This window comes from Dermacentor variabilis, chromosome 4 (genome assembly GCF_050947875.1).
Source record: "Dermacentor variabilis isolate Ectoservices chromosome 4, ASM5094787v1, whole genome shotgun sequence".
Lineage (NCBI taxonomy): Eukaryota > Metazoa > Arthropoda > Arachnida > Ixodida > Ixodidae > Dermacentor > Dermacentor variabilis.
In genome coordinates, this window is record NC_134571.1 from 124,619,575 (window position 1) to 124,638,276 (window position 18,702).

Here is an 18,702-nt window from a genome sequence, read left to right on the forward strand (position 1 = left end):
AGGCACAATGATGAGATATAGGCCTTTACCAACCATGTATCACAATTTTGTGCAACGTGTTTGTTCTCGCGCCTTCGAACAGCCACACTGACTGGCACATCTAAGTCCAAATGAGTGTACCATACGCGCTCCTCTTAAAAATTACGCTGATCACAGCTGCAGCAAAACCCTTGCTTCCAAGGAACCGAAATAGAACTAACGTTGCAGGACATCGTAACCGTGCTACCCAAGGCAGGCGTCACGTGCATGGCATGCCAAACGCCAGTGATGCCTGGGACGAGGGCCGCGCAATGTTTGCGCTTGTAGCCTGAAAGCGCAGACACATTTAGAGAAAATACAAGAACACCTAAAGCAAGCACATTTAAATTAAATGCAAGGGAATACAAGGCATATATAGGCATACAATTCAATCCTGTTCATTTGGAACCCGTCTCCCTCCACGCGGCGCAACGAAGTGCAGAGGCAAGCGTGCAGGCACATGGAAGCGCCCAGAGGCGTGGACACAAGTTTACCGCAAGAAGTACAAGCATCCTTTCTCGATCCACGTAGGTCAGAAAAAGCGGCTGGGCTTTCGCAAGAAGCGGTCGTCGACCTTCAGCGTGCACCGCAGCGAGGAAGTGGCACCCGAGGAGGTGCGCCACCTGGTGCGGCAGGCCAGCAGCGTATCGTCCGACGGGGAAGGGAGCTTGAGCGGAGACAGCGCCACGTGGCTGCCTTCGCTCAGGCTCACGGCCGACGGCGGCGAGTTCGCCAAGTTCGTCGACAAGCTGGGGCCCGGCCAGCTGGTAGGCCGCCAGGCACTCGCCTCACCCATCCTCGGCGAGTTGCAAGTCTCCCTATGCGACCGGCGCACTCACCTCGAAGTTGAGGTCATACGCGCCAAGGGACTGCAGCCCAAGCCCGGCGCCAAAATGCTGCCAGGTAGGTCCGCTCACCCGTGGCTATCTGTAGTCTAGCCTCGATATAATGAACACGGATGTAACGATTCATCAAATATTCATCAGAAGTAAATCTAAAATGTTTCTTGTCATGTCAGCGTGTAACGAATACATACTTATAACGAATATAGGATATAACGAAGGTATCTTCGTGCGAGGCACAACTTCATTATAATGAGGTTCGGCTATGTGCACCCCTGGTGACCTTAGCCAGCAAGCAAACGCTGATTTCTGCAACTCGAGCACAAAATGGGAGAGGGTGAGTGCTTATTCATAGGGAGAAGGGAGAGGAAGGGTTACTGTGTTAAGCACTACAAAAATTATTGCTTTACGTCTTTCTGTCAACAAATAGTCCATAAATGTTAGACCTTATGCACTCAAAATAACACTGTAACGAATATGACAAAATTGTACTTTTCTTTATCACTTGGGGGGCCTGGCCCCTTCTCCATTTCTTGAGGAGGGGGCTCAGCCCCCACCTCAGCGAGTAAACTGTAGTACTGCGGCGTCCATTCGACAAGCGCTGGAGGTGATGTTATTACTAGTAGTGCCTTGTGTGAAGCAATTCTAACTCTCCAATTTTTCAATAAATGATTTAATCGTGATTAATCGGTTGATATGGCATGAGCAAAAACAGGAAAGCAGGTATTGTCTTACTGCTGCATGTCTTTCCCTGAGGCACTGCACGTGACGGCCACCACCATTGTTCGACTAACGTTCTTGGCACATCTGTTTCACATGAGCCACCTGCGCGTGCTCGAAGCTACCTGCTTGTGAATTAGTGAAGGTTCACCTTGGTTTCATTAGTTTACCAGTTAACGTTCATTCATTTAGTTGTGCATTATGAGTGCTGTATTATACCAAAGATGCGATAAGGGGAAGGAGTACTAATCACTCGTAAGTGGGGTAAGAGTGAGACTGGTGAGCTCCAACTCCAGCGCAGCTGCCGCTGCGTGCCCTATCTTGGAGTTAAATTGCAGCGGGGTACAATGGCTAGAGAGCAGAGATCTACTGTGGCTTTGTGTGCGTTCTGTCTTCATGCGCCTATTGCACAAAGTCACGTAATCTCAAGCTTCAGAGACGCATAAAAGCTAGCGGCAGCATGAAGCATTTGTTCACCGCCGCTGCTGCTGCTCTTCATCACGCCAGAGTTCTGACAGTGAGTTTTTGCGGTCGTCGAGTAGGTAGCGTTCATATTTTTCTCTGTGCCCGCAACACCATTCTTGGCAATTCATTTATTAAGCGAATGTTTACTGGAATTTATACAGCCGATAAAAACTGCTAACCTTACTTCTTATAGCTGTTTAGTAATTTACTATTGTAATCAATGCTTCGCTTTTTGAGCGAAACTGCAATTCTATGCGCTTTTTGTCCTTGTTGTACTATATATATATATATATATATATATATATTGATAGCCATCGCCATAGCCCAATTCGTAGTGCAACGCTCACGTAATGCAGAGGTTTAGGTTTGGATCCCAACGGCGGCATGTTATCTTTTCAGCCACTTTCATTTCTTTTCTTCATTACTTTCTCCATCCCAATTTCAACCACAGTTATTTTACCCGATGCTTTCCTATAGGCTTCACTATCCGTTGGCTCTATGTGGTCATGATTAACAAAATCGAGCCCCTCGGTTCCTCTTCTGCTCTCGTTTATATATATATATATATATATATATATATATATATATATATATATATATATATATATATAATGATCAGCGCCTAAGGTCTCCCTTCAGTGGTGGGGCAGCCCTCACAGGGCGGCAACCAGTATAGCGCACGCTTGTCTCAATGATAGTCTTCCTTCTGTGAAAACTGCATCCTTTTGCCACATAGAAATGCTAATTTATCTGAGGTTCTCATCTATCATTCACATAACTTCGCTTAGATATCCAAGTGCTGCCCATCCTCGAGGTGATAGAGGTTATTACAGTAATCACCATCATGAGTGGCAAGTGCTCAAACCCTGGTCAATAATGAAACACTCTTACCCAAGCTAGGGAAGTGCTGCGAATGTGGGCCAAATTCAACAGTCTCTTGGGAGGCAGGAAATATGAGCAAGCAAATACAGCCGAACGCCTCTACAAGAAAATGATTCGTATGACGAAGGATTAGTTATTTCCCCATCTAATTCCTACCTATCATATTTATTGTGAGCACCTTTACAACGAAGACCACTACAACTAATCTGCCTGCACAACGGAATAATTTAGGCGCCCCCATTAGGACTCTGTATCGAGGCACTCCAGGCCCAATTGACATAAAATGTCACATAGTGGTGCCACCACTGTCCTCTGCCAATACCACTGAGCTGTGCTCTGTGTTAGCGTAGTGTCTCTCCTATAGCATATACAAGGACACTGCTAGCACTAACGACGGTGCTAATGACACACTTAAAAGCGTGCCAATTGATGTCAGCGAGTGTTAAGCCTTGCTGCACTGCTCCAGGAATCACTCAACTTGTACTCTGCTTGTTGTAACACAGCAGCAGATGCAACAGCTGAAGAATACATTGCTGTTAAATGAAGATGTGATGATGTAATCATAGCTTACGAGCGACAGAGTATTCAGCGGCATCTAGGGCAGAAAGGACACAAATGTCAACGAAGGCAGCAGTGATGAAGAGCCTGTAAGCAAACCAAGAATTTTCATGGCAGGGGAAGGAATAGTGGCATTCAATGACCTGCAGCTTTACCTAGTGTATACTTACACTTTTTGCTGCCGAGTATGCCTTCAGTTCAGTTCAGATAAGGTTGGTTGCAGTTGCACATTCCGTCCGATAAAGTTCAACCCCCCCACCCCCCAAAAAAAAAAGAAGTTAGCAACTTATTTCCCTGATTCTCTCTTGAATAGGTGTTTTTTAATATCTGTTTGATTATCTGTTTTTGTCTAGTTGAACATGTTTAAAATCCCGAATTGTGAGTAGTGCAGTGTGCAATATCTTTGCAACAATGTGACCTGCATAATGAAAGATTTCGGAGGTCCCAAGTTCTTTGTTACACAGGTGTTTGACTGTCAGAAAGCAGTATACTGTGGCTCGATACAATATGAAATTTTGTATCTGTGGCAGCTTGAAATTGTGGTGCAACTTCTTGTTACCCACACAAAACTGACATTGCTGTACTTAAGTTAGTACAGTTGCTAGAAGTATGTATGTGCAGGACTAGTTTTCAGGAAATATTACAGATATTATAGATATTACAAACTCGATTGAGCAACCAGCTTTTGAAATTAAATCCAGTAAAAGCAGCCAAATTAAGAATGATACACTGACTGAGTAAGCACATGACCAATAGTATATCAGTGGTAATAAGGCATCCAAGGGTTACACAGGGCTAATATAACATGAATAGCTATTGTGGATATTTATTGCACAGGCTTTTTAAAAATTCTTACATGCTTTAAACTTTTTGCACAATCTGTGAAGTACTCTGAACCTTAATTTTTGAAATAGCTACCTGAAGACTGTGCCTTAATCTCTGGTGAATGTTTGGCTGATGAACACCATTTGCCTTTGTCTTTTTTGCAGCACCTTATGTCAAGGTGTACCTCATCAACGGCAGAAAATGCATAGCAAAGGCGAAAACGGCAACAGCTCGACGAACTCTAGATCCACTTTACCAGCAGGTGCTAATATTTAATGAAGATTACCGAGGTTGTGTGCTTCAGGTAAGAACTTTTGCAACTGCTCTCACCTCTCGTAAGGCTGTATGAGTAGTCGGTTTTAAGATAGAGTACAGTGCAGGGTCGAACACTGATTTAGTTTAGTAATTACTGTATAATCTGGCCTCTTAAGTTATGAATGGAATTTTCTCCTGTCAAAATGATCATACCTAGAGTCAAGTTTTGCTACAGCATCTGGAAGGTACTAGTTTAAACAGGTGCTAACTATACAGGGTGTTCTTTTTTTAGCTGCACCAAATTTTTAAAGTGAGAAACATATGTTGGCCTAGCGCTTCAGTGCCGGCGGGCCACCAAATTTACTTCACCATTTCTTTGGGACCTTGTAACAGCATTTCGCCGGTGGAAGCGGACACGCGGCGCCCAAAGGAATGACGAAGTAAATTTGCCGGACTGTTGGCATTGAAGCACTAGGCCAACAGCGCAGATAGCAAAGAGATAACACAAGCTGTTCGCGGGCCGAACAGTGGTGACCTCGGAGATGTGACGAAAGGCAGTGGGGAGGCGACATCGACGACACGGATGCTCTTTTTCCAGCCAGTTTCGGTTTCAAGGAGCCTGTCAAGGGGAACTAACTGTTCGCGTAGCTCCCACATGAAATCTGCTACTCAAAATTTAATCGTTAGGATAGGTAGAGTCAAGGACGGGCCCCAAAGTACTCATTTGCTGTAGCCACCTATTGTTGATAATTAGAAAGTTAATTACCATAATTTTGCTAATTATGTACATAATTGTGGAAATTGCTCTGCATCTAGAGGCTGCCTATCCACATACTCAAATGGTAAACATAATGTTACTGTGACATATTTTCCCCATTTTAAAAATTTGGTGCAACTAAAAAAAAAACATCCTGTATGCTTTCTCTTCTTTGCAAAGTGCCATTTCCACTATATATATATATATTTTTTTTTTCACTCTGCGTATAGTCATCGCTTAAAGGATACCAATGAGGCATTCGAATACTGAACCAATTTACATGTGCATTGCAGAAAGCTTCAAACAAGACATTAGTACAAGATGTAGGCACTGCATAGTCATCAGACTGGCACATTCAAAACACCACGTGCAATGAATTGATGTCAGTGTAATACTAATTCGCTGCTTGCCCAACAAGAATTATTTCTAAAATACTTCTATATCTTGTATGTCATCTGATTTAAGCACCCCCTCCCCTACTCCCCTTTCCTTATTAAGATAGAAAGAAACAGGAGCTGATGTCGCCATTTGCTAGCAATGGCTACCCCTCTCCAATTGGTTAATAGTACAGGATATAAAAAAAATATATAAATTATAGCAGTATGCAGTATCTATGATGCTACATATTTTTCTTTTACCAGCCCCCATCGGAGTGCAGTATCTGTGCAGGGAGGCTGGCTTGTCACAGCTTCACCACAACAGTAGCACAGAGACGCTGATGGTGGAAGATTTTTTCACTTGTGCTTCTGAACCCACATCAACAGTGTCGATGTGTTCAGTTGTGTTGTCTGCCTTAGCCCTTTGATATAACTGTTCTTCACTGCAATATTGTTCTTCAAGAAAGCAGGAGATCCTGAAATGTTTTAAACTACAGAAAATTTAGGTCAGAGCTATGTCAATGGAACAGCAGGTTAGGTCTTTGCCTGTGCTAAATTATGGATGCTATATGTTCTGGTGGACCGGAAAGGCTCACAGAATACCCAAAGGCAGTTAACTGTAATCATTTTTAGAGTTGTAGTGTCCCAGCACACGCATGAAAATTGCTTCAAAGTAAAATGTAGATGTGACCATAGGTATGCCTCTTGAGTCAACTTGCTGAAGTAAGCAGTGTGTTTAAGTAAGCAATGTATTTAGTAAGCAGTGTATTTAAGTTAGCAGTGTATTTGGCAGCCTTGGGAACATGTACTGCTGATAGGTGCACTCAGCGTTTGCAATGGCCAGAGCGTTGCACTGGCAGCCCCTTTTTAGTGATTAGACCTAGATCCCACGTACACATTCATACTTCGTAGCATTCTTCTTCACAGGCGTGACCACACTTTTTCATGTCACCTCTTGGCTTGGTCTCACAGCTGTTCCCAACCACTCTTCCCCTTCCCATCCTGCCGTCTCGTGTCACGCAGGTGACGGTATGGGGCGAATACGGGCGCATGGAGAAGAAGGTGTTTATGGGTGTGGCTCAAATAGTGCTCGACGAGCTGAACCTGGCCAACATGACCATTGGCTGGTACAAGCTGTTCCCGCCGTCGTCGCTGGTCAATGTCGCTGCGGCCGCCTCCTCTTCTTCGCAAGGAAACTCGCTTGCCTCCATGGACAGTTTTGGCTGACAAAGACACACGCAGCCGCGAGGCAACTATGCCAAGCGGCGCTACCATGGCACTACAGCAAGGAGCAGACACAGTGGCGCCAGAGCACGACGATGCGGACGATTCCCGCCGAGGTCACAGCGAGAAGGAAGAGTGTTTGTGGCTGCTGCCATCATTGTTGTGACTGTGCGGGAAATGACTCACAGTGGGGAGAGCAGAGAGACTCTGTGGTGCGCTCTCTTAGCTCTGCGGTGGCCGACCAGAGGTGCAGAAGGAACCGTACAAAGGAGAAAAAAAAAGGAGGGACAAGCGATGACAGAAGGAGGGCATGACGCTGATGTGGTGCCACTGCTCCCTTTTACTTCTCGCTCGGGCCCCTCCTCAAACCACCCCACATGCTCTCTTGCCCACGCGCTCCCCCCCACCCAACCCCCAAAGTAGAAACAAAGAAACACAAGCGCGGGTACTGGCGAGATTCTCGCTCTTTGCCCGGCCACTGAACAAAGAAGAAAGACAACGCCCGGCAGTGTATTTTTTTTTTTGTCTTTTCCTTTTTGTGGAAAAAGGAAAACACACTTACACACAGGTAGGTGCGTGAGGGAGGGAAAAAATAAACACAAGAAAACAAAGCTCTGGAAGAGAGAGAGGGTGAAGAAGTGAGAGCTGTTTTCTGCAGCAAAATATGCTCAGATACAATAGATATATAAATACTATACATATGTGCAAATCAGAACTTTCCAAGCATGGTATTCTCTCTCTCTCTCTCTCTCTACTTGTTGGCCTTCTGTTGAATTTGTAAATGATTCTCCTCCTTTGTTTCAGCATTCTATTGTTTTCCTCCTTTCAGTTCATTCGATAGATGCGCTTTCTCCAGTTTTTGTTTCTTCTTTACAAAAAAAAATGGGAGGGACGGAAGCAAGTTTTACTTTTCAAGCTTCTCTCAAGTCTCGAGGGAAAGTGCCTGTTATGCTCTGTGCATACGTCTGTCTGTATCTTGTGCTGTTTCTATAGGATGCCTAGGAAAAAGAACTGTCCATGTACTAACCTGATGGAACCGCGTGTGTGCATGGGCTGGCAAGTGTCATCACTCATTGTTGATCACATCATCTTGTGAAATACTATATATACATATATAAATATATATATATATATATATAATACACACACACACACATAACACATAATGCTGTTCTTATCTGCCATTCCTGTTCTCTTTTTCATTTAGGCGTTGTTACACATGACGGCTGTTCTACGAAGACATCGCTGCGGCGCGTTTTTTTCTTGTTCTGTTGACAAGTGCTGTTGCGTGATGCAAATGTGAGGAGAGAGAGAAAAAAAAAAGGTTGTTGGTTCTTGCAAACTCTTTTTCCTATCAATGCTGTGCTTTGTTTCGCTTTTCACATGTGGTTGCTGTTTTCTATTGCCACACGAGACGACGACGACTACTACTACTACTACAACTACTATTACTGCTACTACTACTACCGACAAGAGAAACGACTATATCTGCTCTTAGTTGATTTTTGTTCATTTTCTTTTCTAATCTCCTCCACCGAATCAAAATGGAAAAAAAAAAGAGAAATACTAGTTTTAAGCCATTTCTTACAGCATGAAATCATGCCTTCAAGTTTTTCACTTCTGTAGATAATGCTCTCATTGCAGCAGTCTGATGCTAATACGGATTTCGCTGCATGCATAGGCTTGCCTGTTAAATAAATCCTTGGCTTCAAAGCTCTGGTTTGAAGTTGCAACACTGTAATACAAGACAAGGTAACTCCAGTGCTAACTGTTCCTTCTTTGTTTGTTGCTGCTGCTGTTGTTGCCTAGTTCACAAAGTAAACCTATTCTGGTAGAGTGAAAGGACAATGTCCTTTGGTTGCAAAAATACAGGACTGGGAGGGCTCCCTTTCTTTTTTTTTCGTTTTTAGTGCTTTTTGCTGTTTTCTACATTTCAATGGACATGTATGAAGACTTCCTTTTTCATTTTTTAAAATTTTTTTTATGAGACTTCACACTTCCCAACATACTGCTATAGTATTACTACCACTATTTACACTTCTACAGCTACTGTTGCTATAAACTCCAATGTTACGAGGGAATGGGAAAAGATTGTGAATTACATGAGGTGTGTGGTTGCCCAGTTTTCTTTTTTTTTCTTTCTTGGTAGCATATTCTTCATCGGCAGGGTATGATCCCAGAAATGATCCACTTTGCTGAACGAAATAAGCAAAGCAATCTGCTGTACCCCAAGAACTGCAGGAGAATGCGGCGAGCAAGCCTTTTTAGTTCTCTTGCATCCACACCACGAAAATGAAAACGGAGAGTTGTTCCCCGTAGGATTAAAAAAAGAAAGAAAAGACATCAAGACACACAGGAGTATACAAGTTCTAAAATCACAGAGAATTTAACTGAAAGAAATTTTAGAAACGGCATGAATACAAAGGAAACAAAGACTGCTTCTAGCCATAGAAAACCCCCCAAAGATGCATTGAATTCCGCAAAGCAAAAAGCAAAAAAAAAATTGCTCACCCACTATCATTATCTAAAGAAACGCATGCAAATGGCAGACTGTAACCCCATACATTATATAAATATTATACATATATATATATATACATAAATATATATATATACGCATATACATAAAAGGATGCTCTATGCTTGGCATACATAGGTACACCTGCAGCCAAATTTGAAGAAACCAAATACGAGTACTGCTTGTCACACTTTTCTCACGATACGATACGCGTGAAGTTCTTCCATATCACCTCATAGGTTGTCCTTGAAAACATCTTTTTCTGCTGGATGAAGCAGCATGTTTGCTTGAGAGTGTAAAAAAAAAGGAGAAGAGTGAAATGAAGAGATTGTGTTATTTTACAAATAACTACAAGTTGTGCTTTTTCAAGCTTCTGTCGATAGCTGGCGTGGTTATGCGAGTAGTGCAAAAAACTACACTTGTGCAGCAACTGCATCCGTTTCTTCATTTTCAACATTTTTTTTTTATTTCTTCCACAAATCCTTGTTTTTTTTTTTTTTTTGTACTTCATTCCTTCCTTTCTTTCCATTTCTCCTTGCTTTGGGCTACTTAGAATGCCCACAAGTAAGAATACATGGATATTTGTGATATAAATATATCCGTGTGCCGTGTTGAGAAAAAAATTGTGGAGAAAAAAAAAAGGAACACTTGGTAGGATTGGGACTTGTGGTGCAGTGATGTTGCTGATGCATTTTGTATACTGTACCAATACAGTTTGCCTTTTTGATCTTTAAAAGCAGCTACGCGTGTTGCAGTGCCCTTGACTCATCTCACCTCATGCTAACATCGTACAACCTCGTTGCTTGCTCAGTTACCAGACCTTGGGAGAATTACTTCACGCATGTTGCCGTACCTCACATTTCGCATCATATTTCTCCCTCACATAGCCAGGCCTTTTGGTGCGCAAATCACACCTCATACTTCATATTACCTTACCTCATGCTTCCTTGCATTAGAGAGGTTTAGCTTTTCTACAACCTTTGTCCATAAAGTTTTGAGTCTGATTTATTTTCTTCTCTAGAAATGATTCCCCAAAACAAATGTTGGTGCGTATGTGTAGCGCCATCTTTTCGGGCGAACCTGAGCTATTTATGTTCATTGCTGTGGCAGCCGCTAGATGGCACTACATGTAGAAAAATATGTTGTCACTAGTCGTCTGCGCATTCTACTGTGAATGAATGTGGAGAGATGAACGTCCACCTCGAACAGCGTGTAAACATAAAATTCTGTGTGAAGCTTGGCAAGGCAGCCACACAGACGTATGAGGTCCTTTGTGACGCTTACGGCAACGAGACATTATCACGGGCGCGAGTTTTCGAGTGGCACAAGAGGTTCGTTTCAGGGAGAACGTCGGTGGAAGACGACACAAGGCAGGGGCACCGTGAAACCTCACTGAATGAAAACAATGTGGCTCAGATCAGGGAGATCATTCACCAAGACTGCACCATTACAGTCCGCATGCTATCAGATGCTCTCGACATTAGTAAGACAACATGCCACCAAATTTTGCGTGAGGCCTTGGGGAAACGAAAGCTGAATGCCAGACTTGCACCGCACTCCCTCACAGAGGACCAGAAGGACACGCAGGCATCACTGAGCGCTGAATTGCTCTCCGAGGCAGAGAAGGATGCTGAATTCGTCGACAGCATCATTGCTGAACACGAAACATGGTGTTTCCAATATGATCCTCAAACAAAGAGGCAGAGCGCCGAATGGCGGTCTACAAGCTCTCCGGCATCAAGAAAGGTGCAGCGACAGAAGACCAAAACAAAGACGATGCTGATAATTTTTTTCGATGCCAGAGGTGTCATACACCACGAGTTCGTCCTACAAGGGCAGACGGTGAATCAGGAGTTTTATATCCGCGTGCTCCAACACATGCGTGATGCATTGCGACACCGTCGCCCTGACTTATGGGCATCTGGACAATGTAGCCTTCTCCACAATAACGCAAGGCTGCACACTGCTCTCAGCGTGACAAAATTTCTCACCAAGCACAGCATTATCATACTTCCCCATCTGTCATAATCGCCTGACCTCTCCCCATACAATTTTTTCCTGTTTCCTCGTGTGAAGAGAGCCTTAAAAGGTCGCTGGATGGGGAGCGTGGAGGCCATTCAAGACGTCATGAGAAAGGAGCTGACAGCCCTGCCAAAAGAAGCGTTTTCCAACTGTTTGCAAGACCTCGGGAAGCGTTGGAAGCTGTGTATAGACTGCAAGGGAGACTATTTCAAAGGGGTGCTGCATAAATGATTTCAATGTTAAACACATTTTTTTTAATGGGCTCAGTCTCGGAACTTTATAGACAAAGGTTGTACAAGCATATTATCCTTTGGAAAGCACCGTGTTACTGGACACACGGACTGGAGCAATGATGCCTGGTAGTGACGTCTTGCGGCGCTTTATCCAACCACAACAACAACAATGGACTAGATGTTTTCGTGTTGCATGGGTGTTCCTGTTGAAAATTTTTAAAAGGGCTGCATGTTAGCAATTGTGTTGCAGCTGAGACTTTTTGTCAGCAGCTAAGTACGGTATGATTGGCTACTGCAATAATAAGTTCATGTCCTTTCTCGTTAAACTCTGTAACACCAGCTGTCGCCTACAACCCGACCGCTCACCTTTAAGCCTTAAATTTTTTTTAGGTGCAATTCTCGTGTTCAGAAATACGGTATGAGCCAACCTGGACAGCAAGTGAAAGTACATCTCTGATGAAATAGGAAGCGGATCACACGCGATTTTGCAAATTATTTTGCAGCTTTCTTAAACGTAAAATTTCAATGACATGCTTTATGCCAAGAACAAAGCCCAGAGCCAGACTGCAGCACAGAAGCATATATATGCACTTAGATTTATGCTTTCTTAATCACACATCGGAAAGTGTAAAAGCAAGCAGTGTTTTTTGGTAGCACAGTATGGTCAGCAACAGCTAGTTGTATAAACAACAGATGTACTAAGACACTGTATACAGGGCAGATATTTAATCATTTTTAGTGCAATTCCAACAATGCCAACATCTGACATGATGCTCACATGACAGCACTTGGGGTAGACCAAAAGAAACACACACGCTCACTTGAAGTCGGTAACCAGCAAGAACTAGGAGGCAAACTAGGCTGAAGCCTCAGAGCAGCTTTCAGCATGCAAGCAAATAGTGTGCATCGTCGGAGATCTGTGCTGAAGGCCTGGAGAAAGCAAACATCAGCCTCAACGATTCAGCACTGAAGGTGATGCCTAACTGTACAATGCAGCTGAAGACAAAAGCTCAACTCTAGCTAAATTATGACATTTCAGCATAGTACAGAACATAAAAAGGGTATCCCATAGAGCTTCTAACATAAGGTGCATTCTTTGGCTTGCACATTCAGGAAGAACATTGGTAACATCGCGCAATGGTGTAAAATTTTTTGGGGGGTCTAGATGATTGCTTAATGCCTATTAGCATCATAAAAGGGTGTCAGACCACAAAATAATGTAACTGATGCCTTCTTGGGGTGCAAGAGATCGACTGACACTTATCAATGTCATAAAAGGGTATCTGTTACACCACAATGTAGTGCAACTACCTTTCTGGGTGGAGTAAGTCATCAGTTAACATTTCACAGCTCCATATACACTCCTTCTCAAGCAGGAAGAAAGATGATAACATTCAAATGACAAAAATGCTTGAACATGGGAAAATGAAACAGAAATTTCAAAGCATGAATATTATTGCAAAGCAGGTACAAAATGCTCAGAACACTGTACGCCCATTAGCCTTGTTCTTCGCACGGCAACAGCTACCAAATAGAGTGAGCAATCCTTAATATCTGCGGTTGGACAAGAAAGTTAATGTCTAGTACATGCTGCTGTCATAAACATGATGGCAGAGTGACAGAGTTATTTATAAAAGCAGAATGGCTGAACAAGTTGAAGCTAAAAATACTTGAAGCATATCATTAACCTTTGCACTATTGCAACATAGATTACACAGCACAAATTTTTGAGACCACAATAAGAGTTTTACAATGAATGATAAGTATTGATATCTCATTGCTTCTCAAGCGAGTACTCCACTCGAGACAAATTTTAGAAAGGCTGCTGGAGAGAGTGAACTACAAGTTATCAGTACGTTTTAGTGCAATGTTCCGACAGGCAAATTCCTTGTGATGTTGATGGTCATTGGTATGTCTTTGTTATTGTCACTGAGATCAGCTTCAGCTGTGCACACAAAGCAGCGATATTATATCAACCAGGGTGCCTTATAGCAAGGAAGAACCAATTAACCCTAAATAGTGTAGATGTTGCCAAGTAAGAGCATTTAAGCATCCTCACACAATAGTTTGTGCTTAAGACTAGGAAGTCTCACAAAGAATTTATGTGCTACTATTCAACATGCCAGCCAGCACAGCACCACTACAGCCAAACCCACTCATAGAGATTCCAGGTATAACTAATTACTGGTTATAACAAGCACATTTCACTGCGCTTACGATCTTGCAACCCCGCCTGCAGAAACTGTGACCAGATATAATAAACATTTTCAAAAGTGACATACTGTTACAACGGCACTTCAAGCCCATTCATGCTAAAACGAGGGCTCACGCAAAGTTTCAAAGTATGGAAGTGCGTCCGAACTGGGTACTTGGCAGTGCACCCTCTGCTCGAGACCAACTGTGACAAAGATGCAACCAGTGAAATGAGCGAGCGCCTCGCGCACGATCGTCATTGCATTTACACCCAGCCGGCTTGATTTCGCCACGATGCATCACTGCCATGCAAAGTTGCCAAGAGTCGGAAGTTAGTGCATCGTTACCAAGAGACCAAAGTTCGCGACAGCACTGTGCCTTCAGAACTGCATACTTTTTTAGCCAAAGGAACATAGAAAATGCAGCTTCGCAGCCCTCAGCGCACATGTGGCTGATGCTGCAGCCATAATGGCAAGACCTTTGCAAAATGCCAGCATGCTGCACTAGTTTGTGCTTCCAGCTGACTGAAACATTTTGTTATCGTACGCAAAGCTCACTCATGACAAGCTGATAGTAAAATATATCACAAGCTCTCGAAGAAATAATCGCAGCGACTGCGCTCATACTTTTGAAATGCCAGGCGGTCAGAACCAGCTGGGCACTGTTTTGAAAACGCTATGACACCACATTTCTTTCTTTAGATGAAGTTTTTAATGAGAACTTCAGCTAGATGCTAGATGAAGCCAGGAACAAAAACGAAGATAATGAAAACCTAATTTTCAGACAAAAGTAGTGTCGAATCACAGCTGTCCAAGCCAGCTTCAGTGTCGTTAATTTTTGCATGTGTTGCAGGGCGAGTTCACATATAACAAACTTCTGATACAATGAGCACTTATCGGGGAACTATCAAATTTGTTATAAGCGGGTTTGACTGTATGTGTGAAACCCACAAATCAGAGGATACATGCAACAAGCAAGTAGATGGGCAGAACCAAACCACAGTACTTAATTGCAGCTTGATTCTGAGCAAATGGCACTGGCTGTTGCTCCAGACTTAGTTCAGACTATGGCAAAAAGAAAAAAAGACATCTCTTCTCAGAAGATTGTACAGTTGCAGAAGAAAACGTAAAAAGGTAAGTGCTCAGAAAAACATGGGCCAAACATGGTTTCGCTCCTGTGACATTCTATACAACTCTAGTAAGGAGAAGAAAAAAAAAAAGCAATGAGAAAAACATGAGCACTCACCAAGGCACTGGGCTCAACAAAGATTGTACAACTTTGGAAGAAAGGCAGCACACTGTTACAAATAACTACAGTTCACTCTTAAAGGCACTAATACTATATTACAGACCACAAGTTATCATATCAGATATTTGATATCAAATATGCGAGGCACTAAAGTGTGGCTAAATGCCATGCAAATACCTATCGCGACAGTGTGGAAAAATGACCCGAAACCAACAACAAAAGAACTCTGCACATGTTACAGGCACAAAAACAAAACAAAGCAGGTTTCAGCAAAACCACAGTGTTCAAACACACACACAAATAGGCAAGCACAGAGCTTGACGCTCAGGTGAACAAACCAGATACATAGCACTATTAATACATTTATAACTGGAGATCACATACAACTACCCTTTAATGTTTCATTGAAACTGACAATTTGCACAAGGCAATATTTTAATATGAAAGTAAGCAAACCCTTTCCTGTGTACCTCATACCCTAAAAGTGGGAGTTTGTATTTACAACTGGATTCGCTTTAAATACAATAACATTCTTCATTCTGAAATATGGCCATCAAAAGACAGTAGCATGCTTGTTATAATAAGGTTTGCTTCACTTAAATCTTTGCTTCACATTTAAAGGGGCCTCTAATAGCCTTTAAGAAAGGTGCCAAATGGGCTTGGTATTAAAGGATGTGACATCACAAATCACCTCTAACCAAAAAGTTTATAAATGCATCCTGCATGGGCATAGCTATGGGCAGTCAGATGCTGCCTCTGTCACGCCTTCAGTATTTCTATTTACTTCACTGTTTACTTATAGCCAGAACTCTGTTGCTGTGCCACTAGAGGAGGATGCACGTGTTGCTTTGCCAAATATCAAGCTGGCGTTGGGTATCAACATATCCTCTAAGATTAGTCTGTTGTGTTGCCTGACCTCAGAGGCCGTTATATTGGCAGTGTCATTGTTCTCTGCTACCACATACCACAACCGTATTATCACTCGTGACATTTCTCCATCATTGATCCTTTCGGCAAGCACTCTCTAATTGTGAAGTTTAAAGAAATCTGGTCTGCATCTGTTGTGTTGGTCACAGCACTGCAGCAAACAGTGAAAAGTGGCAGGGATTTTAAGAACTTGAAGGAGTATATAAGCAGTATTTCGGGCAAAATTCTAGGTCCAGGTGTAATACCGTATACTTAGAATAATGCTTGGCTCAGGTGTTCATGAGAGGACTGTATATAAAGCGACTAGGCATGTTTAATTTAGCATGCTCAAAAAGTGTTGTAGGGTCCCTTTAATGTGGTATGTGGCATTTTAAGGCACAGCCTTCAAGCTACAAACATGACCAATTCCAGTGAAGGAAGCAACTGACAAACTTGCTTAGCCAGCAAAAGTTACACCGGACTACGAAAGTTTGCAGAGTATGGAATTTATGGAAAAGTTACATTTCCAAGTTACTTCCCCACTCAGCCTGAAATTTGCATCAGTAGTGTGGTGGTCGTATGAGGAATGCATGGACTGCAAGTTCCAACATTCAAGGTGGGATTCACCGGCTGCGAAAGAGCTCTGTTCTTTCTCAGATAACATGCTCTCAAAACATTCTGTGATTGGTGGCTACGTCAAGTGTGCTAAGCGACACTCGTCTTGGGTGCATGGCACAGGGGACAGCTGTGCCGGTGCAAGACGTCCTGCTTGTATGCACTGTGTCGGCACAGCGGACAGGTCCACTGCTGGCTTGGGTCCTTCAGCACTCGACTGGTGGCAACGCAGACAGGGAGCTTGCTCCCACAGCTCGAACAGGTGGTTGTCCTTTAAGCAAAGGAAAGGGCAGGTGATCTGTGAAACCAGCTGGCAGAAAAAATTCAACAGATTTTGACAAACTAAGAAGTTGTTCGTTTGGTTTTAAGGCAAGCGCGCCAGAATTTAGAAGGTATGGCACAGAGTTTTATGTTGTGCCAGGTTTCACAACTTCCGAATGACGTGAAAAATCAACGTGTGCCATTCTACGTCTTGCATTCTTCTTTGTCCTTGTGTCTTTGCCTTATGTTTTAAGATTACAGCAGGGCTGTGACCTATGCAATGGCGCAGGATTTGAAACAGGAGTTTGTCACTCAGGGGTTTTTCAGAGATGTGCGAAAATGCATGTGTAGGTAGGTGCCTTTGCACTTGAAGGCACCCGTTGGAAGGCGGCTATAATGGCTGTGATTTGAACACACAAGCTCAACCTGAACAGCAGAATGTCACACTCACCGAGTCATTATGGTAAGTATGCACCAGTGTAACTCTGACGTGAAGCTGCAGGGAGCACATTAGCCCTGGCCACGAACAGTGTACAGGATGAGAGACGTTTGCGGACACAGACAGGTTTGTCCAGACACAGCAGCTCTACCAGTTTACCAGTTTTGCTGCTACAACAAAGCTTAAAGTTAAAGTTTGGACTGCAGCGCCACCATCAGGAGCTGGCTATCCATGAAACTTCCAGCCAGCTTGGCCCATGTGCGAGCGACCATGCTAAAGTTGAAGCTCAAGAGCTCCCCTCTAAATACATGAGAATGGTGAAATTGTTTTTCATGGCATCCAGTGCACCAAATTTGATAAGGTTTGTTGTATTTAAAAGAAAAACTAAGCAACCGTAGCAAGCAGATTTTTCTTACATTTTTGAGAAATATTGTTGGCTATTGCAACATTAAAAAAAACTGAGGCATTACGTTTACAACTTTGTAACTAAACAAATAGGAAATTATATCCCAATTTTCTAAACGTCCTACAGTAAGCCATCTAAAGTGGACAAAATTGGTCTACCATAAATTTCTCTGAACTATACCACTGATTTGCGAATATGACTTGCAAAAACCCTTGTAAGTACCACAGCATTTTCATAAAAATTTAAACTCGTAAATTGCATTTGTCCAATTAAGGTGCTCTAGAAGAAGCGATTCACGGAACTGTAATATACATTTTTGGTGCAGAGTAACACATTTGCAAACTTTGTGCTTCACTTCTTTAAAGCTTCCAAATTTTAAGCAAGTTTTCTGTACATATTGAGGTATTAAATCAAAATTTTGCTTCCAGCAGTCAGTAGAATTCAGCGTGCAATTTCAAATGCAACAAATTTAACTAAAGTGGTTGAGTAGTTATGTAAAGCATTTATGCATCTTGCATGTATCTGAATAAAAAAATTGGAGTTGGCATCGAGCTAAAGTTTACTTAAAGAAAACTAAGGTGTACTATTAGCATCAATGTAGTTGCCATTCTTATTCTTTGTCGTAAGTTCAAAAGCGTTACGTTTTGGGCGAGTTGGTTCTACATGGTTCTTAAGAGACTTTTGTGCGTGCAAAAGTCTCTTAAGAACCATTTGTCGTAAGGCTCGCTTCCAGCCAGTTTGAGACTAAGCAAGAAGCTACTTTATACCGTATTGCTTAGAGAGAGACAAACTTACCTTTTATTATTTATTTATTTTTCTCATTTCTCCAGGCCCAGAAATCCACACAAAACCAATGTTTCACAACAGCTTCAAAACTGCATCACATGGGAGCTTTTCGACGGTTATCAAGATATAAATGGCCTATGAGGATCTCAAAC

The 18,702-nt window shown here is 42.7% G+C and overlaps 2 protein-coding genes across 4 annotated transcripts in view; one reads left to right on the forward strand and one right to left on the reverse strand.

The window, feature by feature from the left end:
* Rim (Rab3 interacting molecule) overlaps nt 1–10,180 on the forward strand; it is a 158,395-nt gene extending 148,215 nt beyond the window's left edge. For both annotated transcript variants that reach the window (XM_075690207.1, XM_075690206.1), the window contains exons 19-21: nt 550–921; nt 4,475–4,614; nt 6,723–10,180. In XM_075690207.1, coding sequence (XP_075546322.1) covers nt 550–921; nt 4,475–4,614; nt 6,723–6,926 — 716 coding nt within the window. In that variant the 3' untranslated portion in view covers nt 6,927–10,180. The remainder of the gene's footprint in view (nt 1–549; nt 922–4,474; nt 4,615–6,722) is intronic.
* A 2,227-nt stretch (nt 10,181–12,407) lies between these two features.
* Oseg4 (intraflagellar transport protein Oseg4) overlaps nt 12,408–18,702 on the reverse strand; it is an 87,572-nt gene continuing 81,277 nt past the window's right edge. For both annotated transcript variants that reach the window (XM_075690209.1, XM_075690208.1), the window contains one exon: nt 12,408–16,929. In XM_075690209.1, the coding sequence (XP_075546324.1) occupies nt 16,749–16,929 (181 nt within the window). In that variant the 3' untranslated portion in view covers nt 12,408–16,748. The remainder of the gene's footprint in view (nt 16,930–18,702) is intronic.